Source organism: Poecilia mexicana, unplaced genomic scaffold (assembly GCF_051168715.1).
Source record: "Poecilia mexicana isolate PSO_F unplaced genomic scaffold, ASM5116871v1 scaffold_8, whole genome shotgun sequence".
NCBI lineage: Eukaryota > Metazoa > Chordata > Actinopteri > Cyprinodontiformes > Poeciliidae > Poecilia > Poecilia mexicana.
This window is the reverse complement of record NW_028263377.1, coordinates 10,288,574-10,313,891: the sequence shown is the minus strand read 5'-3', so window position 1 is coordinate 10,313,891 and position 25,318 is coordinate 10,288,574. Positions and strand designations below refer to the sequence as shown.

At 39.4% G+C, this 25,318-nt stretch overlaps 2 protein-coding genes across 7 annotated transcripts in view; one reads left to right on the top strand and one right to left on the bottom strand.

The window, feature by feature from the left end:
* Nucleotides 1-243: 243 nt before the first annotated feature.
* On the bottom strand, nt 244-3,429 carry dexi (Dexi homolog (mouse)). The gene is made up of 2 exons (XM_014982690.2): nt 2,502-3,429; nt 244-2,417 (listed from the first exon to the last, which is right to left on the bottom strand). The coding sequence occupies exon 1, from the start codon at nt 2,863-2,865 to the stop codon at nt 2,596-2,598; it is 270 nt and encodes an 89-aa protein (XP_014838176.2). The 5' UTR covers nt 2,866-3,429; the 3' UTR covers nt 244-2,417; nt 2,502-2,595.
* Nucleotides 3,430-4,002: 573 nt separating this feature from the next.
* The window catches only part of clec16a (C-type lectin domain containing 16A), a 37,394-nt gene continuing 16,078 nt past the window's right edge, over nt 4,003-25,318 (top strand). For 2 of the 6 annotated variants that reach the window (XM_088008230.1, XM_088008228.1), the window contains exons 1-14: nt 4,003-4,229; nt 5,438-5,566; nt 6,213-6,346; nt 6,548-6,696; nt 8,012-8,117; nt 11,912-12,035; nt 12,259-12,433; nt 12,961-13,011; nt 13,792-13,908; nt 19,266-19,575; nt 22,803-22,914; nt 22,995-23,095; nt 23,810-23,929; nt 24,209-24,318. In XM_088008230.1, the coding sequence (XP_087864356.1) occupies nt 4,156-4,229; nt 5,438-5,566; nt 6,213-6,346; nt 6,548-6,696; nt 8,012-8,117; nt 11,912-12,035; nt 12,259-12,433; nt 12,961-13,011; nt 13,792-13,908; nt 19,266-19,575; nt 22,803-22,914; nt 22,995-23,095; nt 23,810-23,929; nt 24,209-24,318 (1,812 nt within the window). In that variant the 5' untranslated portion in view covers nt 4,003-4,155. Of the gene's footprint in view, nt 4,230-4,582; nt 4,805-5,437; nt 5,567-6,212; nt 6,347-6,547; nt 6,697-8,011; nt 8,118-11,911; nt 12,036-12,258; nt 12,434-12,960; nt 13,012-13,791; nt 13,909-19,265; nt 19,576-22,802; nt 22,915-22,994; nt 23,096-23,809; nt 23,930-24,208; nt 24,319-25,318 lie in introns of those variants that run through there. The other 4 variants (XM_088008232.1, XM_088008233.1, XM_088008231.1 and 1 more) reach the window with 4 other exon arrangements.

Sequence of the window (25,318 nt, the reverse complement as noted above, 5' to 3'; positions counted from 1 at the left end):
GGGTGTTTCTATTGTTGGAGCATTTTTGAATAAGCATTCTATCCTAAAAAAGAAAAAGAACAAAAAATCTTTAAAAGTGGGTGTTGGCGTAAGAGAGAGGGTATTATTCATTAAGGCAAAATTTCTTTAACACGTAATCAGAAAATAAAACCCACAATCTGCTCAATAGGAAATGTTCCTAAGTAGAGGCAATGTGAATCGTTTTGGGTGTTTCTACCGCTCAAGAGAGAAAACACAATGCAATCATTTGCAAATCATTTTTATTTCAGAGTGAAGCGTCGCTGAATCCAACCATATGACAACGGTATAGCACATACTTAGGAGTTAAGTCATATATAAAGTTCTTGTTCGTTTACGGGGTCTGATAAACATCGCTGCACTGTAAAGCTGATGATTACAGGCTACGGGTGTTTTGAAACAGAACATTATTTTTTCCGACACTCCACTACCCCAGTGTCTGAGAGTCTCCGATGTAGTCGTTGGATTCGAAACAGCGATGCTGCGAACGGCATCAGGTAGATTTTACAATCTAAGCTAGAAAAGGAGCATCTCCTTTGACTTCAGTGAAGTTGGCATTGATTCAAACCGATCTTGTACTTTGTACAATTTTTAATCATTCAAACTAAACGAATCACGTTTTCTACAATTGCCCAAAAAAAAAACGGCTATAAAAAAATAGATTTTTTTCGTGGGTTCACCATCAGGTGCTGGTTGTTTTATTTTGATTTAAACGTTTTCTTGCTTTAATCTGGCCAAATCTTGTACAAACTTAGCTTACATTAATGAAAAGTAATTTCCTGAGTTCTAGTTGTGAGCGATCAAACCGAGAGGCCGTTTTAAATTTGGTCAGAAAGTAATAAAACAAAAAAAAATACTCATGGTAACACTGGGTTACAAAGTGAAATTTTTCATATTTACATATTGCTTTTCAGCTGTGTGAATCCAAACTGGTCACGGGAATCTGACTTCAATGATCCAACACTGGTTTGAGTCTAACAAAGCTTTAGAAAAACAGTCTTGCATTAGGGTGGAATTACTTCTATCTACAGCTCAGTTTGAGAGTGGTCAGGCTATACGCAGTTGGGTCACCAGAAGTTTAGGCTGCCATGCCAGCAGACCAGGCAGTGTCATTGAAATTAAAATCAGGGCAGTCTGACGGACTGACGGTGAGCTGGCAGAAAAGAGATCTGGATTAAAACTTCAGAGTGGAACATGCAGGTGCAACACGACGACGACGAAAACCATACGTTGTTGGGTTGACAACGTGATTGACATTCTGTATATTCTGCAAATCAGCATTATCGGGAGAAAAACACTGTTTTCTTTTTATTATCAAAGTGATTAGTTTGCTAAATGCTGGGCTCACTCCTCCCTCCAGATCTGCAGCATGGATGGCAAATTCAGAGATCGATTATAAACAGTCTTACAGTCGGCCCTGATAGCAGGGCCGACTGCTATCAGTCGGCCCTGCTATCAGATGATTTACCACTAAATTAGGTAAATCATCTCACTACAGTCTAATTGACCACTGCGTTACTCTAGTTTTATTATTGCTGTTGAGGACATACACTTTATGAAAGGAGTCTTAGATTTACGATCATTTAAACGAAGTAAGAACGAGGAAAACGTGTTCAGTTCAATCAACTCGTCACGCAAAAATCATGCGAAGTTCAATCACCCTAAATCACCTCCCTGTTGAACACAGAATAAAAATCTCCCTTCATGGGTTTTCATTCGTAATATTAAAAAAACATTTAAGCCAAAATAATTAAAATCCACTTGAACAAAACTGTAAAAATACAAAAACAAAACCAAAAAAAAAAAATCATTCCTTTCTGCTTTCAGTGAGAGAGCATAAAAAGCAAGACTTTGAAATGTTTTTGCTTTACCATCTTGAAGCTTCACAGCATATCTCTAGTAAAACAAGTATTGTCAGTGCACCCAGAGGTGCTAACTTTACTCCTGAGACAGTGCCTGTCCCTGATGATGCTGGCATACAGTGTGAGGAAGCTCAAAATAACCCATTCTGACTCAGTCAACCAGCAGCAGCGGGGTCTGGCGTGCTTTAGAGTGATTATATTGTAACCATGCCCATGATGGAACAGTTCTCAAATGTTTCATTGTGTAGAGTATGACACTGAAATGGACGTGACCGTTTTTTAAAATTCATTTTGAAGACCATTTGTTCAAAGAACAACAGGATCCCAAGTAAGCCTGGAAAGTTTTTGGGAGAGGATGCCAGGCTGCTGGATCTCCATGCAAGTCATCAGAACTGTACTCTTTCATAAAGGAAGTAGCTTTTTGTTTTTTTGGGTTTTTTTTTTGCTGGAACCCATCCGCAGGTGCTGGACCTCAACAGAGTCCCCGAAGACTCCTGAATCTCTGCAAAAGGCTACCTTCCTTTGAGCAAAGACAACCTGGGGAGGGGGGGTGAAAAGGTCAGCTTTTAAAAAGTCCAAAATATTAATTCTGAGTATTGCTGTTTTGGTTTAGAAACTTACTTTTTCAATAAGACATCTCTGTAGGAAGCAGCCTCCCCTAACATCCACTGGGAGGCCCGCTTCCCCATGTCTTTGCTTCCTCGGTCACACCGCGTCATTCCAGGTATCCCTCAAACACGTCCAGCTCCGGGTCTGTGTCATAAGGTAGGGAGGCCGGGTCGGACAGCACTCCAAGGTCTACCAGCGCCTGGTCCATGTCCTCGGGCAGGAACACTATCCCCACATTTAGGACAATGTACTCCATCAGAAAAGCATAGTAAAGTATGAGGACGTTCACAAAAAACAGGCCCAAATAAAACATATATGGGAGCTCGTCCAAAAGCAATTCCACCGAATCTAGCTGGGCATAAACCGAGCGGGTCATAGAAAACACACAGACAGCCGCGGTCTGGTGTGAGCAGGGCTTGAATCAGACTCCGTCGGCGGTGGCTATCGTGGACAATCGGTCTGAGTTAATGGGACAGGCGCATCCATTTCGGCTCGGCCCGACTTGCAGAGGCAACCGAGGAAGCTTTGCGGTTTTCAGCTGTTTATCTGTACGGGCCTGAAGAAAATAAGAAAAAAGCGGACAAAGTGAACGGCGATATGCTCATTGCTAATAATAACTCAAGGACAGTGTTCAAATGTCGGTCTAGCTTGCTCGACGCATTCTCCACATTGGTTTCCTGGGGGTTGCCGAATTCACGCCATGCCAGCTGGCCACAGCTAAAAACAGTTGCATCCAAGGTTAGCCAAAACAAACTCGAACATTTGAATTTATGATGGTCTAGGTGTACTCCTGGGCAACGAGAAAAAGAAACGGATAATCAAAAACAGCTCACTTTCACGATGTTCCCAACGCTAAATGTCCCAAAACGTTTATGCCAACTACATCAAAACACAGACTACCACGAAGCGAAGTCGAAGCCCTGGATGTTTGATTGGCTCGCTAATTAGCTGTCTTTACAGTGATTGGCGAATAGAGATGTCAATCAGTGTAGAAGGTCGAAATGAAGAAAAATCGTCGCGTGAAATAAGCGTCACTACCAACAGGAGGACTTGTAGTTCCTTCCAGAGAGACACCGCATTGGCCCGTAGAAACGACACGTGAACGAGTCCGCCGTATTGGGAGTGGCGAGTTCGCCTCGGAAACCAACACAAGTTTGGCTGAACTGTTTAATTTATGAGAGAAATCGTGCTTTTGTACTTTAATACAAAAATAGGGAACATTTTAGAATAATTTACATTATAAATACTAGAATTGTTGATACACTAGTATACTATTAATGTTCCTATCCTCATTCTTTTTAAATTTTAAGTAAATTCAGGCACACTTTTATTTTTTATTTTCACTTTTGTTGTATACAAAAATGAATGTAAACTTTTATATTTTGCTCGCATTTCAGCCATATTTTAATTGGTTTCCAAGGCGACCTGCCACGCACAATATGACAGACGCCCTGATTCGTCGATGAGAACACCAACTCCCAGAATACCCCACATTGTAAACCCTTTACGCAGCGCCCCCCTCGGCGCTGCCTTCTCCGCCCATCTCCCTCTGTTTGCTAAGGAGGTATCGGTACAGGGGAAAGTGGGTGCTATGGGTAAACGCAGTCCCTAACATTCGCAAATTGGCGTAACTACCAGGACAGGAGCTCTATTAAAAACCGCAACCATGTTCGGCCGGTCACGGAGTTGGGTTGGAGGACAGAGTAAAACGAAAAACATCCACTCCTTGGACCATTTGAAGTGAGTAGATAACGTAACGTAGGCTAACGCTAGCTCAGAGTCACAGCTTTGAAATAATGTTAATAGTGCTTTATTCATCAGCTGTTTGAGTAATAGAGGTACCGTTAACAGTTCTGTATCGAGTTGGATAACAGTAAATATAGCTGTGACTGCTTTATCGTTCGTGTAATAAAATTGTAAAATAAAATGCTAGCTAGCATGCCGTTAACCTTATCTGATGCTTGTGGTTGTAGTCAATAAACCAGTTTAACACAATTGTAGACTGTAGCAAAACATGCATCTGCAGACCTATGAGGTCCGAACAGGTGATCTTGAGAATCAGTCCACGGAACAGATTGACCTGGCAGGAGAGTGCAGCAAATTACTGGGGTTACCAGTGTGTGTTCTGAACAGGTGTGCTAAACTTCACATCAGTTTTTTCAACAGGTGCCTCAAATTAGGAGGAAGACTGGATGTTGATTGAGGTTGGACGCAACCGGGAGTTTAATATGAGTGTTGTTAGGGTTTCGTTGGAGGCCATAAATATTACGTTTTACTGAAGCATAATATCTAATGGACAAATTCACCTCCTTCCGGTAAAGGAACTGTATGTTAAAATGATTTATTAGTCATTTTTCTCATAGGTGTCTCAGCATTCCTGACAGACTGTGCTTTTCTATTTTATGGAGCATTGTACTGAGAAGATAGCGGTGTTTACCAAAAAACATGTAGTATATTCAAATCTCTTATAAATTATTAAACGTTTCAAATTATCCAGCTGCTGTTAAATTAATATTGTGTGATCAAAATATTGATCATTAAAGTTATGTTTATCTAGGACCAGACTCTGTATTGAGACTTGAAGCAGAAATATAGACTACGTTTAGTAGCAATGTTCAAGTTGTTTTTTTACCTTATTAAATGTACTTTATTAACAGTGTTATCTTAATAGTAGCACTATAGATAGTGATATGGTGACTACCCATATCCATTACTGTATGTATTTTTGTTGACCAGTACTGGTCAAATTTGTTGTTGTTGTTGTTTTTAAGTGACTGCAAACTCTAACCGGCTGGTTATGCACAGCAACAGGTGAGGGAGGGACAGTGTTGCTTTAGTGTAGCGCCAAACTCTGTTTACTTTGGTGCGTTTCTGCTGAAATATCACCGACAGGACTTAAAAGCGTATTTATTCTTTGCTTCTGTGATTTGTTCACATCTCTCTGTCAGATACATGTACCATATTCTCACCAAAAACACGACCGTAACGGATCACAACCGAAACCTGCTCGTCGAGACCATCCGCTCCATCACAGAGATCCTCATATGGGGAGATCAGAATGACAGCTCTGTGTTTGAGTAAGTCCCAGACAATGAAGCCCTTATTAGTTTTTTTTTTTATCTCTGTTGAATATTCAGTGATGAATCATTTTGCTGAATAGCATTGTTTTGAAGGTCTTTTGTGGCGCTTCTTAACTTCAGACGTTGGGGGGGGGGAAAAATGTGTAAATTTGAGCCTTTCTAATCCAAACAGAGCCATTATGATAGAGTTCAAGGAAAAAAAGTCTAACCTCAACCTTTTTAAAAACCCGACTTGTGAATTACGTCAGTGATTTCATGGCAGCTGATGTTGCTGCACCGAAAACTTGTGTTAACAAGAACAGGCTTTCAGACAAGGACAGCCTAAAGAGCGACTTAGGTTGTCGCAAGGTTATGTAGTTGAAAGCAGAAGTTTACACACACAACAAAGACGTCTTTAAGTTACTTAGAAATAATTTTGGTTATTCTGTTTGCTAAACACCACAGTAAGGAGGGAAATATGTTACTTTGTTTGCCAAAGCGAAGCCTTTTTTTTTCCCTCCAAATGTAACAATGGTCTTTATGCCCGAACGGGTCCACTTTAGTGGAGCTGCCAGAATGCTACGGCCGTCTTATTCTTTTGACTGACAACTTGTAGTCAGAAACACGAGTTACTTTGCTTCTCTTCTCTCATCTATGTGAGCAGCTTTTTCTTGGAGAAGAACATGTTTGTCTTCTTCTTGAACATCCTGCGTCAGAAGTCTGGTCGCTACGTCTGTGTCCAGCTGCTTCAGACCCTCAACATACTGTTTGAAAACATCAGCCATGAGACTTCACTGTGTAAGTACCAACACTAGATACATGACACTTGCGTCGCTACTGCAGGTCTCTTGCTAAGCAACAGAGTATGAGCTGTAGGCCTGTTGATCTTTGCGGGTAGGTTCGGTGGTTTTTAGGCTTGTAAAGAGAAACTCCTGGTTGTGCAACTGTTAGCTCTTAATGTATTTATTTAATTGATTTTAAGTTCTCTTCCGTGCACAGACTATCTGTTGTCGAACAACCACGTCAACTCCATCATCGTCCACAAGTTCGACTTTTCAGATGAAGAGATAATGGCTTACTATATTTCCTTCCTCAAGACTCTGTCGCTCAAGCTGAACAACCACACTGTGCACTTCTTCTACAACGAGGTGAGGCCTCTCTGGGGTGGGTGCATGCGAGGATACGAAGATGGACAGAATAGTGAAACGTTTTGCTGAGAGGCAGCCGTTTCTGACATGCCGTTTGCATTAGAGTCAAGAAGAAAGGGAGTTTGAAGAGGATTTTAATGAGGGAGAAAATAACAGAACTCTGTTAGTTATTGCAGTAGTTTTATACTAGTAGCTTTGATGAATGCTTATTTTACCATCTCTAAACTGCAATAAATTTATTGTAAAGACACATTTTTCAAATGTAACAAGAACTCAACAACAAGCCCATTTTCTTTCCTTTAAGACAAATCTTTCTCCAGAACATATTTAGTAAATTTGCTTCTAATTTGCCTATATGTGCAGTAATGGATGTTAACTCGAAAACATAATCTCAACACCTGAACTGTTAGTGGTGATGTCACCTTTTCCACAGTACCTTTCTATTTGTGTACACTGGGGGAAGTTGTTGGTGTACTGTCGATGGTAGCCGTGCTCCTGAAACCAAAACCATTTTGAAGCTTTTGTCACGTTAGTGAAAGCTACTTTGTATTATTTCTTTTTCTACATTTCTTTGTACTTTTTATGTTGCTTTTTGGTTTACTTTGTATCATTCACAACCACAGTAAAATGAGTTCTTTAAAAATGCATAAAATATGATTACAGAAAGTTAAGGTTTTATACGTGTTTTGAGTTTTCTTTTTCTCCACCTCCAGGTGGCGCCATTGGACATCTCTTTTCAGCTTGAGTCAGATAAATGAGTTAGGTTTTTGCAGCTAGATTACAAGCTGCTGGTTTGGTTTCAGGATCAGTTTGCCTCATTTGCTGAAGCCTCTGAGTGACTGCTGAAGTTTCTGCTCTAGTTGCACAGAGGCCTCAGGAAGTGAGGAGCAGGAGAGTGGAGGAGCAGGCACGGACACAGAGAGATGGCATTAAGAGTCAATACTATGCTTATAGAGTATAAAAACATTATAGAGGAAGTAAGATTATGTGTGTGTCCTTAATTTAAGTCATGAAATAGTGTTTGAGTTCATCTAACGCCTTAAACACCAGACAACTTTAGATCAGTTTCACTTTAATTTATCCACTTGCCTTTCTGTTGAAAGTATTGTCTGAATTTCTAACAACCTTTCTAGAATACGTTCCTAGTTACATCAGTCACAGAGCTAAACTTCTTCTCTTAATAGTCAATCAAATACAAGAGAGGTCAGCATTTTTGCCCAGCTGCCTTCTTAATCTCTCTGCTGTCATGTACAGCCTGAGCGCAGGTGTGTGAAGCTTTGCTCACCGGCGCCTCCTCTCTGTCTCCCACACACAGCACACTAATGACTTTGCCCTGTACACCGAAGCCATTAAGTTTTTCAACCACCCAGAAAGCATGGTTCGCATCGCAGTTCGCACCATCACACTCAACGTCTACAAAGGTGAGTGCCGGGCTTCATGCATGCCAACACACAGTCAGACATGTCCTCAAACGCAGAGGATTCTGGGACAGCCGACAGCCTTTCCTCTGTGCTGCCTCCTCCTTTCTGCCGTTTCTTCCTGTGCATGAGCATGAGTAGCAGGTGGCATTAACGTGTGTGCGCTCTGCTGGGTTTTTTTTTTTACTAGAAAAGTTGGCTTATTTTATTTATTTTTTTGTTAAATTGTAATTTTCTAATCATTTGGCAATCAAAACCATTGCTTCCATGACCTACTTGTTAGTTCTGAGAAAGAAAAAACAACAACTTCTCTGCTTCTGTGAATCTGATGAAATGCTGGACATTGCACTGCAGGTTATTTAAATGGACACCGTGCAGCTCAGCATCAGCTTTGCTCAAGAGCTTTCCAGGAACTTCCTGCAATGTGACATCCTTCAACTTTGTGTTTCTCTGAGCTCCTCAGGGGACTGGCCTGCTGTTTATCATTCTGAAGGCCAAAACCTTTTCCTGTCATGCTCAGCTTCCTGTTTACTCCAGATGAAGTTTGTTTGAATTACTGTCATGGGATACGTTTGTTGGATGTGACACTTTGTACCCTGCCACTTTTTCTTCTCGCATCATCCATGACATTTTGATTCTGAAACTTTCAACACTTAGTCCGGGCAGCTCGCTCTCTTCCTTCAGATTATCGGAAGTCATATTTCATGTAACTTTGTAGTCTGTTGAATTTATTGCTTGTCTGGTTAAAAGCTATGATATGACAAGGAATCTCTCAAGTGGAAGAATCAATATTTTGCAACAACTCCGCTGCAGTATTTTTGGTTGACATGTCATCATGCCAAGAGTTGGTGACACCAAGTCTAGCAAGTCAAAGAGAAGCCATAAAATTCTTGGCCTCACCCTTCTCTGTAAATGGACAAAATAAGAATGAAGACAATTATGTCTTTGTGCTGTAGTTAACTGTAAATAATTGACGCTTCCTGTTGATTCCTTGTCCACGCACTGCAACAACTGACCACCTGGAAAAACAAGTTTGTCACCAACCTCGTTACAACAGCACAAAATGCAATTTATTAGAAGTTTATGTGATGGACGAACACATGCGTCGAATGGAACGATGCATGCTTTTCAAAATCTGAAAAGTGTGGCATGTGATTGTAGTCCCCAACTTCACTATGAAACTCCTAAATAAAGTGTTCTGCCCCCAATTACCATCAGAAGTTGCCCAATTCTTAAGCAAAGCCAATCTGTGTGCAATTAAATCTGTAGAACTCATGTAGGAGAAGACTTTCACAGGAAGACAATTGTTTACTCCTTTTGCCTTTTAGGGAGCTGTGACAAGAAGAAGGCCAATTATAACAAACAGTTTGACACAAGCCACCTATGAAAAAGCTGTAGAGTGGCAGAAAATACATTGCATTAGTCTGAGCATTTGGTCTGCAATGTTTAAACACAGCAGTGGCAGCTTCATACTGAGGGAATACTTTTCTTCAGCAAGGCCGGGAAAGTTGGTCAAAGTAGATGCAGGACAAGCCTGAAGAAACTCTGTTTAGAGGCTGGGGGGGGGGGACATGTTCTGGAGACTTTGAGTTTACTGTCCTGCAGGACAGCAATTGGTAACATACAGCCAGAATTACAGGGAAGCTATTTAAATCAAATCATTTGTGTTTTTGAATAGTCAGGTAAGTCAGAGTCCAGACTATTTCATTTACTCCACAGTGAAGCTCCACTTTACATTTGTCTCGCATAAACACCCAATAAAATACATTGAAGTTTGTTGTAATGAGAGGTGGAACATGGTGGCACTCTAGCTGATCAGACTGAGGTTTTATTGGTGAAATGTCAGTAAAAAAAACAAAAGAAGGTTTAACAGCTGTTATTAAAAATCAATACTCCTTTTCCAAGTATGGCGTTGTTTGCAGTTTGTCAGAATGACTGTGGGATCACTTCCCTGCCTCCACCCGTCCACAGCCGCCCCTATACTCACATTAACCCTGTGTCTGTTTCCCCCCCTCTCCAATCACTCCTGCTCTTCCTCTCCTTGTCTCTTCCCCTCCTCCTCTTTCTTCTACGCGTCCCATCTGCCTAACTGCAGTGTCATGTAAGTTGGTTCCATTCATTCAGTCTTTTTTTAGAACTGGGTACCAGCACCTACCTGAGCTTATTTAGCACGGTTAATCCTACTCTGCTGCAAACACAGAGCAGTTCTACATTAAAAATGAAACTTGTTCTTAGTGGAAATCTGTACATGGAATATCCTTTTTCTTTTTTTTACAGCTAAATCGGCTCTAGGTGCTCTTACCAAGTCCTGCTTCTTCTTAATGGTGTATTTGTTTCTAATAAGTGGGTAGATTTGCCTAGAAATCATTATTCATGTTTCACTCACCTGCATACATGCAGAAAACCCTGCATGCCACTTTAATTGTTCTTCTTGGCCTAATTTTCTCAAAAACCTGAAATATTCTAGAGGGTCGCTTATCTTAAGGGTGGTGGATGTTGGAGCTTTAAAAAATATTTTCCCATTTGGATTTCAGATGGTTCAGAGAACTTTATAAAACGTTAATGTTTAATTTTTCAGAGTTACTCCAGTCGGCCAAGGGGAAAGTGACGTTTTCTCGTTCCATAAACTGTCGAGGCATACGAGGTTTTGTACCTGGGATGCACAGTGTTGTCTTCATGAACATGGTGTCATCCAATAAACTCTTAAAAATAATGACGATGGCTAACACGTACAGATAAATTTAAATTTAGCCCGGTTATGGCTAATGTTAGGTTTGTGGGAGGGTTCACTGTCAAAGTGGGATTTAGTTAGCTGTAGGAATGGGCTGGTGTGAGATTTATTATGAAGTGTAAATACCACAAATTGTAGTACCAGTGTTACAAAGATTTTTTTTTTTAATTATAGGTTATTATTGATTTAATTCAAAGCAAATAAAATATTATGCTGAAATAGCAAGTTTTTTGTTAGTTCTCTATTATTTTGATTCATAGACTTGAGCAAAATTATAGAACAAATATTTGCCAAATTCAAGAAAAATTTGCAAAACTCATCGTTTTGCAAATTTTTTTTATCGTTCTGCTCATTGTAGAGTATAAGAAGTAGATATTGGCTTGCTAATTAGTTAAGCTATCTGCTCAGGTAGCCTAACATGCATGCCACTCGTGACTCGGCATCTGTATTTATGGGTGGCACTCCTTTTCAAAACCTGGCCATATTTTTTCACAAATGAAAATATTTCCATGCAGCTGATTTTTGTATATCTTGTTAGTGAGGAAAATGTGTCAAAACTTTCATTCACCCAGCAGATACAGCAATAGGTGGGGGAGGGGCAGTGCTCTCGTTACTTTATTCTACAGATACTCCAAAAAAGATCCTGGTGGTACTTTTATTTTATTTTATTTATTTATTTATTTTTTGAGGTGTAAACCTGAATTTTTAAACACTTTGTGTAATTTTATGCTAGTTTATATTTTACATCACTTGCTTATTTTGTGGGAATTCTGTTTTACTGCGATAGAACAAAATACAAAGTGTATCCTAACAAAGCAGTAGTGAATATGGCTGACCCCAGTCATACAAAAAAAAAAATTCTTCTTAGCTCCATTGCTGTTAATTTATGGGAATGCTTTAATTAATTTTAATATTTGTATTGCATTCATAATCGCATCCAGCTTCAATTGTGGGTATTTTCAATTCAGGGCTCAGACACTGTTCTATAGATGTGTGTTGTGTGTATGAATGAAGTCCTCGAGCATCTTTGGTACTAACTGTCCTTCTTTGCTCCCACACTCTCCAGTGGACAACCAGCACATGCTGCACTACATTCGAGATAAGACAGCGGTTCCATATTTCAGTAACTTGGTCTGGTTTATCGGCAGCCATGTCATCGAACTGGACAAGTGTGTGCAGACAGATGAAGAGTAAGCGTCTCCCTCTCTTTTGTAGCCTCTAGGGGGCATTGTTGTCTCAGGATTATAAGGTTTATTCCTACTCCTCATTGGAGAAACAGCATTTGCTTTGGCATTATGTATGTGGCGCATGCACAGTTAGATTTGCTTTGTAATTAGTATTTATTTTTTAAAAATCAGATTAAGAGTTAATTCTTAGTTTAGCTGATGTCTGTTTCTTCCTGTTGTGTTGCAGGCATAAGAACAGAGGGAAGTTAAGTGACCTGGTAGCGGAGCACCTGGACCACCTGCACTACCTGAACGACATCCTCATCATCAACTGTGAATTCCTCAACGACGTGCTGACCGACCACCTCCTCAATCGCCTCTTCCTGCCCCTCTATGTCTACTCTTTGGTCAGTCCAGAGACGGTATGTTCACCGTCACAGACACTTTGAAACCCAGATACTCTTACCTCCACAGGGTCAGATTGTGTTTTACTTGCGGCTGTTTCAAGCATTTTATTGTGTTTATTAACTTTACGTTTAGAAGAATTGGTATAAATGCTTTGTTAAAAAGCCGTTCCACTTGTTTTTAGAGATTATACTAACAGATTAAAATCTACCTACACATGATTTAAATTTCTTCACCATAAATAATACTGCAGTATGAAACAGACATCTTGCGTAAAGTGACTTAGTCATAGACACTTGAAAGTGATCGAATCTAGAGTAGTGCTGTCAAGATAGGAATATCTGACACAGCAATGCTTTTTTTTTTTACATATATACAATTATAGTTTGACATTTAAAAAAAATTGAGTCACCGATGTAGTCATGTTTAAAGGTTTACAGAGGGAGTTTTATTTGAGCATGCAGATGTTTCCAAACCATTATCAGGATTTTTCTCATATTCAATCTTATTGTGTAACCTAATGATATTCTTCTTGTGTTCCCAGTCTGAAGAGCGGAAGATTAATCCCCAGGTGTCGCTCTACCTGCTGTCTCAAGTAAGCTACAATAGATATCACAGAACGGGCGGCCAGTCTCAGCTCTGGACTTGAGTTACAGTTAAATTGCAAAAACAGATATTTGAGACTCAACTTGTACTCTGTCTTTCGGTCCAGGACGTAAAGATAGTATTGTCAGAAATCTCATTCTCATGTGGTACAACGTTCAGAGCACAGAGGGATGTATGTACATAAAAATCAAATCAAAGCTGTCTCAGACTGATCTGCAGTGAATCTCTGTGGACTGTTTTCAGGCAAAATAAACAAGTAAATATTTATCAAAAAGCTCAAATTACACATCCCCTAATGGCTCTCAAAATCTAGTCACTGATGGCTGCAAAAATCCCTGCAGCCTTTAGCTCATCCCTGCTCCGTCATAGCTGAATCCAAGGCATTAATTAGACCCTCAGCCACCGAGGAAGTTCAATAAAGTCTAGCGTTTGATCTAATTAATTAATTCAGGTGTGTTCAAATGCCGAAGGACACCGACCGGCCTTGGAGGACGTTGGTTTGAGATCGAATGTAGTAACAGCATCATGTGGTGGGGGTGTTTTTCTTATAAAATATTTTTTATTTCAAAATAAAAAACACTTCCTCTTCTGTTCATTTAAAAAAATCAAAATTCCCTCGAATTCAGAAAATGTGTTGCAAAAGGCTATGCAACACATCAACACAACAAACTTGCATAGCCTTTTGCAACACATTTTCTGAAGATACTCTTGCATAGCCTTTTTTCTAATGTTTTATAAATGTTGTGGGTTTTTTTTTTCTTTCTTCCAGGTGTTTCTAATCATCCACTATCAGCCCCTGGTCAACGCCCTTGCAGATGTTATTCTCAATGGAGACCTCTCTGTTTTCAGTTGCCAGCCAGATGTTCACAGCACACACAAAAACACGGTATTCTATACGTACACCCACACACACACACACAACACATACACGCCGAAAAGTCCCCAGTGTGTAGCAGATTCTGTCATATAAACACAACATAAATGCAAACTAGGCTCCCAAAGTTTAAAATAGCCAAAAACCAGAACCTGACTCACTAAGCAGTGCACAAAGTGACAAACGTAAACTAGCAAGTGAAGCAAACCCATTGGCTCAAGCAAGAAATGTACGCCTACGCACACAACCACACACACACACACACACACAGGGTTCCAGAAGAGCATGTAGGTGGTTATGAGATCGCAGGGTCATTGGGTTTTCTCCCATTGGTCACCCACATCAACACAACAAAATGCTAATGATTTTTATCTTTTTTATTTTTTTTACTTGTTGCCATTTTTTTTTCTGTCCGACTTTTTGGGATTTGTGATAAAGTGACAGCTCCTGTCTGCCTGTTAGTCATTTCGCCTCTCTTCTTTTTACCCTCAGGATCCCCCTCTGTTCCCCGTCTTATTCCCTTCACCTCTCGTTTTCTAAACCACCCAGGCCCCTCTTTTTTTCTCTCTCTCTCTTCTTGATTTTTAGTTTCTCTTCCCCCTGTGCTCCTCCCTCCCCTCCTAATTTTGACCATCTGTTTGTAGCGGGGGGGGCGGGTGTGCAGCAGTAGTGAGCGTTTCTCAGAACCCTTGTGGTTATTCTCTGTGCTCCGTGTGTATTTCTGTGTGCTCAGTCTGCCGCTGTTGTAAGAAGCTGCCTACCTTTTCAGTGAATGTGACATCAGGCATAATGCCTTCACAGTTCTGGTAGACCACAATAGGAGAGAGCCATCCCCCAAACAAGGGTTCACATTTCTGAACTGTGGAAATGGTTTCGGACTTGTTCAAAAAAAAAAAAAAAAATGCTCAAGTTTACGTCACATCCAATCACATTTTCTATCCAATCATTCATGTTAGTTGCTGATTTTTAGTAGCAATAATTGAATCTACTTCCACTTAGCTTGCTATCAGATTTTCTTTCCTTTCTACCTTCATTTGCTTGAACACCTGTGCTATTTCAGGGCGGTTTAGCAAGGAGAAGCAGGCGGTTTCAAAGCACGCTCGAAGAAAGCAGCATAGAAAGTACATTTTATTTTATTTTAATTCTTTTTAATCGGCGTGAGATGTGGATGTTAATCATTTCCGCCTCATCAGATATCTGTTGTTTGATTTCTGGTAGATGAAAAGGAGGCAGATCAGGAATGAGCCGCGTTTCTTCGCAGGTGGTAAAATGGCACTTCCTGTTTGTCTGTGATGTGGCAGGAAATTAGGTCACATGGTGGAACACTGACAGGGCTGGCTCACCTAACCCAGATCTCTTTCCTGGAAGCAGTGTGTTTTTCCTCTCTCTATTGCTTTTGTAGATGTGTTTTCTTGCAAGTGCACCAGTTAGATACATAATGTCAGTATTTGCATACGTTTAGCAGCATGTAGTTTTTTTTTGGGTTTTTTTCTCCCCCCCCAAACGTGAGATCGACTGTTTTTTAGTTCACGCCAATATGTAGCCGCTGATGTTCTACCTGCACAGTGTGCTCTCTTTTTAAGCGTCTGTTTGGTTTGGGGTGTTTTTACGTGTGTCTCTCTGCGCAGGGCATGCTCCCTGACCTCCATTAATTTCTCAGCAGTGGCTGAGACTGTGAGCGGTTTACCAGAACATTGTCAGCTAGCAGGTGCAGCACACACACAGATACTAGCTTGTGGTTTTTGTCAGACAGCATGCTCAGTGTGTGTTTGGCTGCAGCTACAATACAATCCTGCTTAACGTGTTTATAGGAGATGTATGTTTTAGGCTTTTCCTTGTAAATTATGTAAAACAAATGCAGTTAAATGCATTTTAATATTGATAAGCACATAAATATTAAAGGATATTTATACATTTTTTCTTATCAAGTTGTAATAAAGCAGTAGTTGTAGAAAATTATTACAAGTTTTGCTTTCTCACGAGAACCCAGTAGATCAAGAAAAAAAATTAATTGGGATTTTTTTTTTTTTATTATTACTTCCCAATCAATTAAACCACAGCTAAACCAACCATGGTTTAATCTATACTCTCCATTGGCTGCTGTGAAACTGTCAGAGGTTTATTTGAGTCTTCAAAGCAGTTTGTGTCCTTAGTCGGTGTGTTGCTATCTGCTCATGTTCATGTTTCATGGTTTGTTTGCACTAGAAAATGAGGCTGCCTGGTTTCAGTGCTTTTTAAAGAAACTAAACCACTTAGATAGAATTTTAGTAGATTTCAATGAGGTTTTTTAACCTTATTTTTTTAACAGTATCCTTAGTCATGTCTGAATAAGTAAAAATAATAGTTCAATCTTGTTTTTTTTGTTGTTGTTGTTGCTTTTTGTTTTGGTTTTTACTTTTGGCCAATTCTGATTTCTCTTTGTGTTTGCCAACTCCATTGAGTTGACAAACCCTTGTTAGAATCCTAAGTTAAGAGTTAGCATTGCTAACTTCAAACATTGGTGTCTTTTGTGTTTTTAATTTTTATGTGCCTAGCTCCCCTTAGGCTGCTTGGAGATCTCCAACTTTCTAAGTTGTATCAGGCTGGGAACTAGAATAAATTTTTGTAAAGCATCTTGCAGCTTTTCTGCTTCTTTTGACATCACCTGTCAATGCCTTACTGATGGCACCCAAGTCTTCCATTGCTAATCATTTTCTCACTGAAGAATGTTGTTGTTGGTGTGACCTGAAAGCACTTATTTATTCAGGAATCATTGATTGGAGAAATATGTTTGAGGGATAAAACTGAAAATCAGAAAATTTTGGTTATTTACCTCTTATCTCTGTGTATCTTTATGTCCCACTATTCTTTTTATGATAAGGATTTTTTTGTTGTTGTATTTGTGAAATCAATACATTTTGGAGTATGTTTTTCCATTGTTTGTATTTTCAGAGAAACTTTCTATTTGCTTTACTGTTGAAAACGCAAAACAAAACCAGACTTTTCAGAACCTGCAGCCTTCAGAATCATATATTGATTTATTACCGGTACTATAAAGTTTTTTTGGTCATCTCTTAGGGGGAAATGCATGTCCTGTACATGTACATACATATGCATGCATTTAATTCTGCAGGTTGTGGGAATTCTGAGTTGAACAAGTTTCCAGCTGACGTTGGCTTTTCAGCAGTTGATGATGTTTGCGCTTCTCACAGATTAGCCTGACTGCATTGTAAAATTGTTGACCTTGCTCCCACAGATTGCAGCTCTCACTGTATCTGGGGTGTTGTGGTTCCGTGTCAGCTCGCCTCTCTGCTTTACGGTCAGACGTCTGATTGACCTCAATTTAACCAGAATCCTGCCTCGGTCCAGCAAGTCGAAATGCTCGACACGGAAAAGGAATGTCAGAAAAATCAAAAGTGAAAAGTGCTGACATCTGACTGCTTGGAAGTCTGAGCAAGCTGCGTTTAGTACGATTCAAGCCAAAGTTCGCCTTTGTGCTCAGGACTCTTTCATTGCGTGTTTGTGTATCTTACTGGGTTCCAGCTGCTTCAAAACCAAAAGTTCAAACTCGATTCATTCCTGTGTCACCATGCATGTTATCAGTCATTTTTTTTCTACCTCTGTACATCCAGCTGGATCTCTTGTCCTCACAATGACTGTTTATTCAGATTTGTGTTTATAATACATATTTCTTTTAATTGCTGTGATGTTCTGAGTCATTTATATCGTTTTATCAGCTGTTATTAGATTTTTCAGCAGAGCTAACGTTTTCACAGGTTTTTCAGTCTTTCCTGTAAGTCACTGGATTAACATCACTGTGCTGCTTCTTTTTTATTTACCAGCTGTTTCCTGTTCGGTTCATAACATGTGGTTTGAGACTTTATGCCTTGCAACCGAATGTCTGAAGAACAGCGTTTTCTTTGCTGCACTTTTTCTTCACGGCAGCGGCCGACAAGCTGATGATTTAATGCATTGGTTTCATAGGTGTAGTTTGTGTCTGTGGGTCATTTTCTCTCATGTTGTGCCTATCTGCATCTTGGAGGAAATGGTTTATAGATATTTTTTTAAGTGACCTTGATGAGCACTGATAATGCAATAAGCATTTATGGTAACTGTGTGTTTGTGTGTGCAGAGAGGTTTTGATTGTGATACTTTTTCCCGTTACATGATTATTCATGAGCATCTGTTTTTTTTTTGTTTTTTTTTTCTTTTTGCATGCACATTTAATAAAGTTGCTCTATAGAAGCCAAAGGGTTATACTCTTCCAAGTACAAAAGGCCTTGGTGTGTTTCATTCAGAGAATTATGATTAATATCTTTATTCTGTATCCAGCACAGACATTCATCTCTTTCCTGGAAAATTGTATTGTAGCAAACTGGATTCATAGTTTTCTATCAAATAACTTCCCAGTAACATAATCCTCTGTTTATTCTTGCTTCTAGGAAGGTATGGGAATAGCAATCATTATCAAAGTTTTCAAAAGTTGGAGTCCCTAAATCACTGAAATGTTCCCACTGTTTTAAGTCTGATTTTTTTTAGATTAAGAAGGGCTGATTAACTGAAAATATTCCCCAATTTGCAGTTTTCAAATGACTTTGTTTAAAAATAGGTCGCAGTAACTTTTAGGATTTTTCTGGTTGAGGCGAGACGTCGTGGCTCCATCATGCTTCAAACACCACCATCTTGTTTGGCTGTTTGTAGTGTTTTTTATGATCTTAAATGCATTTATTTTTACTAAATGCTGGAATTCATTGAACATTTTTGTTTTGGTGGAACAAAACAAAAATATACATTTTTTTGTCCGTTTTCGCAAAAAAATATGCCCAACTTTTTAAAAATCTAATTCAATTCAAAAATGCTTTATTTGTCCCAAAGTAAATTAAATGTTGTATCTCGTATCATCTGAGCGCCTTGTGGATGACCACAATGTTGCTGCTAATCCTCCTTGGTTGCTTTTGCTACACCTCTTTTAGTCTTTGTTTGGCCGTACTGTCAGAAAGCTGTTTGCACAAACTCTTTTCTGTCCAGGATATTTCTCCAGACCTTTTGAGGATCCTCGAGATGTGATGGGAGCCTTTCTGTTCTTTTTGTTTAAAGGGGATTTTCAAGGATGCTCCATGTTTTCTCTGGATAAAGGTGGTCCCAGCCATCCCAAAGCATTAGAAATGGTTGTGTAACGATTTTGCAGATGTTAGATTTGTTGGAATAATGTGTTCTGAACATATAGGGAGGAAGCCAAGAGCAGAAAAAAAAACTTGTATTAGTAGCACTGTTTGGTCAGTTTGTTTAAATTAAAAAAAAAAAACAAAAAAAAAACTTGGAGGTATTTTATGAATTTCCTGTTTTGTCATCTTTTCCCCCTTTGTCCCTCTGCTGCTGTTTCCCTCCAGCATGCCGCTGCAGGAGGCGTGCGCCGCTTCGTCAAACCCCCAGAGACTCTGGAGCGGTCCCTGGAAATGTCTCGCCACCGGGGCCGCAAAAGAACCCAGAAAAGACCGAATTACAAAAACCTGGGGGAGGAGGATGACGACAGAGCGGGGGGAGGCGGCAGCAGTTGTGCAGGAGAGGTGGAGGAGGGCTGGGATGACGACGGAGGCAGAGGAGGAGAGAGGGAGAAGGGAAAAGGTACAGAGGGATTAGGAGGAGGAGGAGGAAGTGGGAGCTCTAAGGGAGGCAGAGCGAGTGGGGAGATGGCGGAAGGTGAGTTTGTGTCTCATTGGACACAGAAGTACAGGACTGTGTTTGTGTGTATTTTCTCCCATCAATCAGACTTCCTGTTCCCCATGAGTCCTCCAAACAGAAAAGAGAAGAGCTAATTGCTTAATTGCTCTCTGCTTTGGTTTTCCTTTGGGTGATGAAAACATTTCCAAACCTTGTTTTTTTTAAAACCGTTTAACCTCTTCTTCATCTGTGACCTCATTGGATAAAAAACAAATTAAGAAACATGAAAAGAGAAAATTGAGGATTATGGTGCAGGCTTTGCTCTTTCTACTGTTTGGGATATATATATTTTTTTAATTTATCCATAAATAACCCCATTAAACACAACGTCCATTAAATCAAAACTGTCCATTCCTGCGACGATACACCATCCATCCTGTGCTCCTCACCTCTGCCTGTCTCCCACTGCTTCTCTTACTGTGTGTGTGTGTGTGTGTGTGTGTGTGTGTGCGTGCGTGTGCGTGTGTGTGTGGCCATTTCAATCATCTGAAATTAATTCTTTTTTTTATGTTGTGATGGAATAGTCCCTTTTCACAAGAGAGTCTCTTTAGACAGAGGAAAAAAATATTTGACTGTGGATTTTTTGCAAATGTAATGTGGTGGGCAGATTAGCAAGAAGTAGTTTCAAAATAAGATGTGTACTAAATGGGTAGGAAAAAAACGACGCCTACACTACTTTGCAGGTTGGTAAACCATGCAGTAAAATTAGAAACTTAAATGGCACATGGACCGTCTAAGATGTTTATCCTATTTTCAAATGCAAAGTATATTTTTACCCATCTTCCTACATGTGCAACATTTATTTGCTGTTTGGCTATATTTCATTTGACCTCATTAAACTGGAACATGTTCTAGACTTGCATATGGTCTTGCATTAACTGATGCAGGTCATCAGTTAATGAGTTAAAGTTGACTGATCTTCTTGCTCCACTAATGGCAGTTTTCTTAAAAACCTGATCATTTTTTGCTTTTTTCGAGGGCTGACCAAAAGACCATTTTTTTGTCAGCTGTATTAAATACAAAATTATGGTTATCTTACATTAACTTAGACACATTTATACAATAATGCAAAACAGGAACCTCTGAGATTACTGAATAGAAAAATTAAATATGCCCAAGGATGTGCAAGGGTGCGATTTCAAATCATATCTGATGACTGGGGACTAAAGATGGAGAGGCAGAAAACAAAACTCAGGGGCACAAAAAAAAACAAAAGAGGGAGAAGGATAAAGATGTAGGGATTAAAAAAGCTTTTCAAAGTGTTTGAAAGACAGCAGGTAAGTTTTGTATGCAGAGGAGGTTTGTAAATATTCAGGTTAGTCTAAATTGCTAGCAAAATACCGTTACTGTTTTGCAAGTGTATGCTGCATTTATAATAGATTGTAGCAAGAAAAATTAATAAATTTGTTTGCAATATGTTTTGACTGTAATCATGTAACGTGATGGTGAATTAGGAAAAAGTTATAGAACTTGGCAGTGATAAACCTGAGTTTAAATGTCTTCACGCAGTATAACGCTACAGCGCTGTTGTGATGTGTCAAGTCTGATCAAATGTAGCATTCAGCCATTATTTAAAATGTGTTTGGAGTTTTTTACGTGGATTGACTGCTGTATTTTTTTAAACCTACTTAACACAAAGTTCATATCATCCAGCTGTGAGGATGGAAAGAATGAGGACAGGCAGGGGAAGCCAACAAGTTGGTCTCATATTATTAGGTAAAAGCTCAGGAAAAGCTACATAATCCCAAGTGATAAACTTTAAAATATTTATTCTTAGAATATGCATGAGAAATATTTATCTACTTAAAGCTATTAAATAAACATGTCAGACCATAAAACTTAGTAGAAAATATAGGTTTGAGCCAGTTATTGATCTCTATTGAAAACAGTGTTGCACCATTTCATCTGATGGCTTTCTTGACAAATGGGCAGGTGCAAAGGGACATGCATCAGTTTAGTGTCAACGTTCTTCCATAGAGGTCAGGCTACTGTTAAGATATAGTTTCGCATTTTCACAACAGAAAATGTATCGAGTGCTGGGTGCTTCTAGGTTACAACTTACATTATTACACAATTTAGTTGTTTTGTTTTTTAATTATGGAACTGATAAATTGCATAATTCCCCCCCGCCCCCTGTCCACCAACTGGCATCTTTCTCTATCATGTTAAAAATTGTGTGTGTTATCTTCACCCCATTTTCACCTTAATGAGCTTGTTGAGTTTTTACATTTCAAAACAGAAGCATACTAAGTGCCTTTTCCATCCCACACCAGACTCCGTTTGGACAATTTTTCTTTCCCGTTCTGGGATGGCCCCGGCATCTTTATTTCTGTATGAACTAGTTTTGCTTAAGGATGCCCAGCGGTGCCCTCTTCTGGATGGAAAGTTCCATGTTGATCTTATCGGATCACACTTTTCCACATTTGCTACGTCCCCAACTTGCCCCCTGAAAATAGTTCTTTTGAATTTTTTTTCAATAATGTCTTTCTTTTTGCTGCTCTTGCATAAGCCCTTATTTGTGGAATCACAAGTTAGTTGTTCTGTGAATAGCTTCTTCCACCAGAGCTGTGGATACCTGCAGCTTCCCCAGATTTTATCTTCAGTGCTTCTCTGAGCAATGTCCTTACGTTACTCAGAAATGTCCAAAGATGTGCAGTTATGGAGTTTTTTTTCTTAACCTTCGCTGCAATAAACATGTCCTCAGCTTTCTCCCTGACCCGTTTGCTGTGTTCCTTGGTGTTCATGATGCTGTTTGTTCACAGATATTCTCAAAGAAATCTGAGGTTTTCACAGTATAGCTGGATTTATTATTAAAGCAGAAGTGATTTACTTATTTGGGGAACTCTTGTAGCATTACTTTAAACTGGGTTTAATTAGGAAAAGGGGTAAATGCAAATGTACCCTATTTTTCAGGTTTTTATTTTCAAACTGTTAGGTAAACCTGCATTTTTCCTACCACTTGATAGATGTACAGTGCTTTGTGTTGGCGTATCACAAAATTCCAATAAAATACACTGAAATGTTGAAGAAGGTTCAGTTAAAAATTTTTATTTTTATGATCTATACTGATGGACAGAAGTTTGTCGGGAGTGCACCTTAAACTACAAAGAGTGTGTGTGTGTGTGTGTGTGTGTGTGTGTGTGTGTGTGTGTGTGTGTGTGTGTGTGTGTGCGTGTGTGTGTGTGTGTTTGTTTGTCTGCACACAGAAATTGAGATGGTGGTGATGGAAAAGTGCAGAGCATCAGAACTGACTGAACAGAACATCACTGATGAAGAGAAAACCGCCGCTGCCACTCGAACACACACAGAAAGAAGCAGGTGCAGATTCACACACTCCTTCCCACAGCAGCAGAAGAATGTCGGTGGGCTGACATCTTGTCACCTTCTCGCCCTCGCAGGCCGTTCCTGGACATGGTGTACAGCGCCCTGGAGTGCACCAACGATGACTACCACGCTCTGTTTGTGCTCTGTCTGCTTTATGCCATCTCACACAGCAAAGGTTTGTTAATTTGCAGCAGTCGGTGTTAACGTCACATGGTCCAGTCCTCTCCAAATATCCTATGAATAGTCCTCAGATGCGGATTGTTTGATGTTTCGACGAAATGAATCTCATGAACAAATTGTGTCCCCGACTGTGGTGGATGCAAACTTGGAAATGTTTTGTTTTTTTTTCTCACATAAATGACGTTTGACAGCTTCCTTTACCAATTTCATGCCCCATTACTTTTTAACAACTATATAATGTTGTAATGAGTTACAGTTTAATACCTTTGGTGTATTTGTCAGCTCAGTTCCTGATGGCCTGCATTCTTCTTCATGGCGCCATGAGTCATCCCCTGATTATTGAAGTCTGGTCTAGAGCTCGACATGACTACATGAAATAATATTTCTACTTTTTTTTTTCTCTAATCCCAAGTACCTGGCAAATGAGTAATGTACTTTATCATTAAAAAAATATTTGTTTTAAATTGTAATATTCTTCCTATTAAAGTTATAATTACATAGCTATCAGTAAAAACTAATTGTAAACTAATAAATCTGAATCACCAAATTATTGTTAAAAATTACTTCACATTTAAAATGGCATCTTACTGATGAACTTGTTGACATCCCTTAAGAACCAGAAAGGCAATAATTTAATAAAATGTATTTGTGATAAATCAGCTTATCCTGCTTGAGTGCAGTGACTTTAAAATTTAAAATTTTGTTAAAGGTGTGAACCGTGATCTTCTGGAGCGTCTGCAGTTGCCGGTTCCCGACCAGGAGCGAGGTTCTTACAGCGTGGTGCTTGTGGAAAGACTGATCAGAATAATGAACCAGGCGGCGTTGCCAGGTAACAAAATATTCAGCTTTGAATGCTGATTACCAGACCAAACAATAGGGCGTGGAGTTACCACGAATCAATACGTTTCAAGAAGATTCACTTTGAAAATACAAGTATTGGCAATCTGTTGCCTAGAAACCATTAGGACACGACATGAACGAGCGCATACAGTCTGTTCGTTGTGAATTAGAGATGAGTTCACCATTCATGTTAATTTCTTAATTGGGCACTTAATGTGATGAACTCCATTCCCATATATATTTTTTTTTTCTTTTTTTTTTTTCCCAGATGGGAAAGTTCGCCTCGCAACACTTGAGCTGAGCTGCCTTCTGTTGAAGCAGTCGGTTTTGTCGGGAAGCCACTGTATAATCAAAGATGTCCATCTAGCCTGCCTCGAGGTAACACACATACTCTGCATGCACATAATAGCTTCTGAGTGATGCGTTTGTCTAAAAAACAAAGTGTCATGTTTCTTTATCTCTCCTGACACAACGAATTCCAGATAACAGGAGCCAGAGCTTTCCTTGTCATGCTGCTTCACTAGAATCCGGGTTTCTTGTGAAGTGCTCACTTCTTGTTATGATTCATTATGAGGCTCTCCTTAGAATGTGAAGAGACTTCCCTCCTCTGTCCAAGAGTCAATAATTCATAATTCATTTTGTTTACAATCTGTGGTTTCTGTTCCTGTCTCATCTAATTTATGTTGCTGAATTCCAGGATATGCCAAACAACAAATAAAGATTTAAAAATATTTCAAAGAAATTCCACCCCGTGGTGCCGATATTTGAAGCAATAATTGATTAGGTCTCCTCTCGGAGTGTAGCAACTCTAACAGCTGCTTGTATTTTTGTATTAGTTAATATAAAGTACCAGAAAACAGATCGTATATAAATCATAATAGCAAAGCAGGTATTTTCAACTGTACAGTCAGTCTGGACTTCTTACGGGCAACAACTCCCAGATGTTGTTTTATCGAAGGTAGAGGCCATTACCGGCAATGTATAGATTCTCTGATTGTTAATGATCATTTGTCAGTCATTAAGTCGTATATATAGATATCATTAGATTGACCAGTTAATATTTTAACCTCATTTATAATTGGAATCTAACAAGCTTTAAGTAGATTGTATCTGGTTTCTATTTGTTTCCCTTGTGTAAACTTCCCTTTGTAGGTAACTGTTGTTCCTATAAATAAGCTGCAGTGACTCACCATAGTTGATTAACCAGATTGTTGCTCGTAAGCCAGCGTTTCTCAGGAACTGCATCGGAAACGTACAATATTCCCACTGAAGCATCACTGGCCAGTTCTATGGACAGCGCATCAAGGTTTCTATCGCATGTGTTAATTCCCCTAAGACTGTGTCATGTTACACAGGGAAACCCTAATATGCAAGGGAA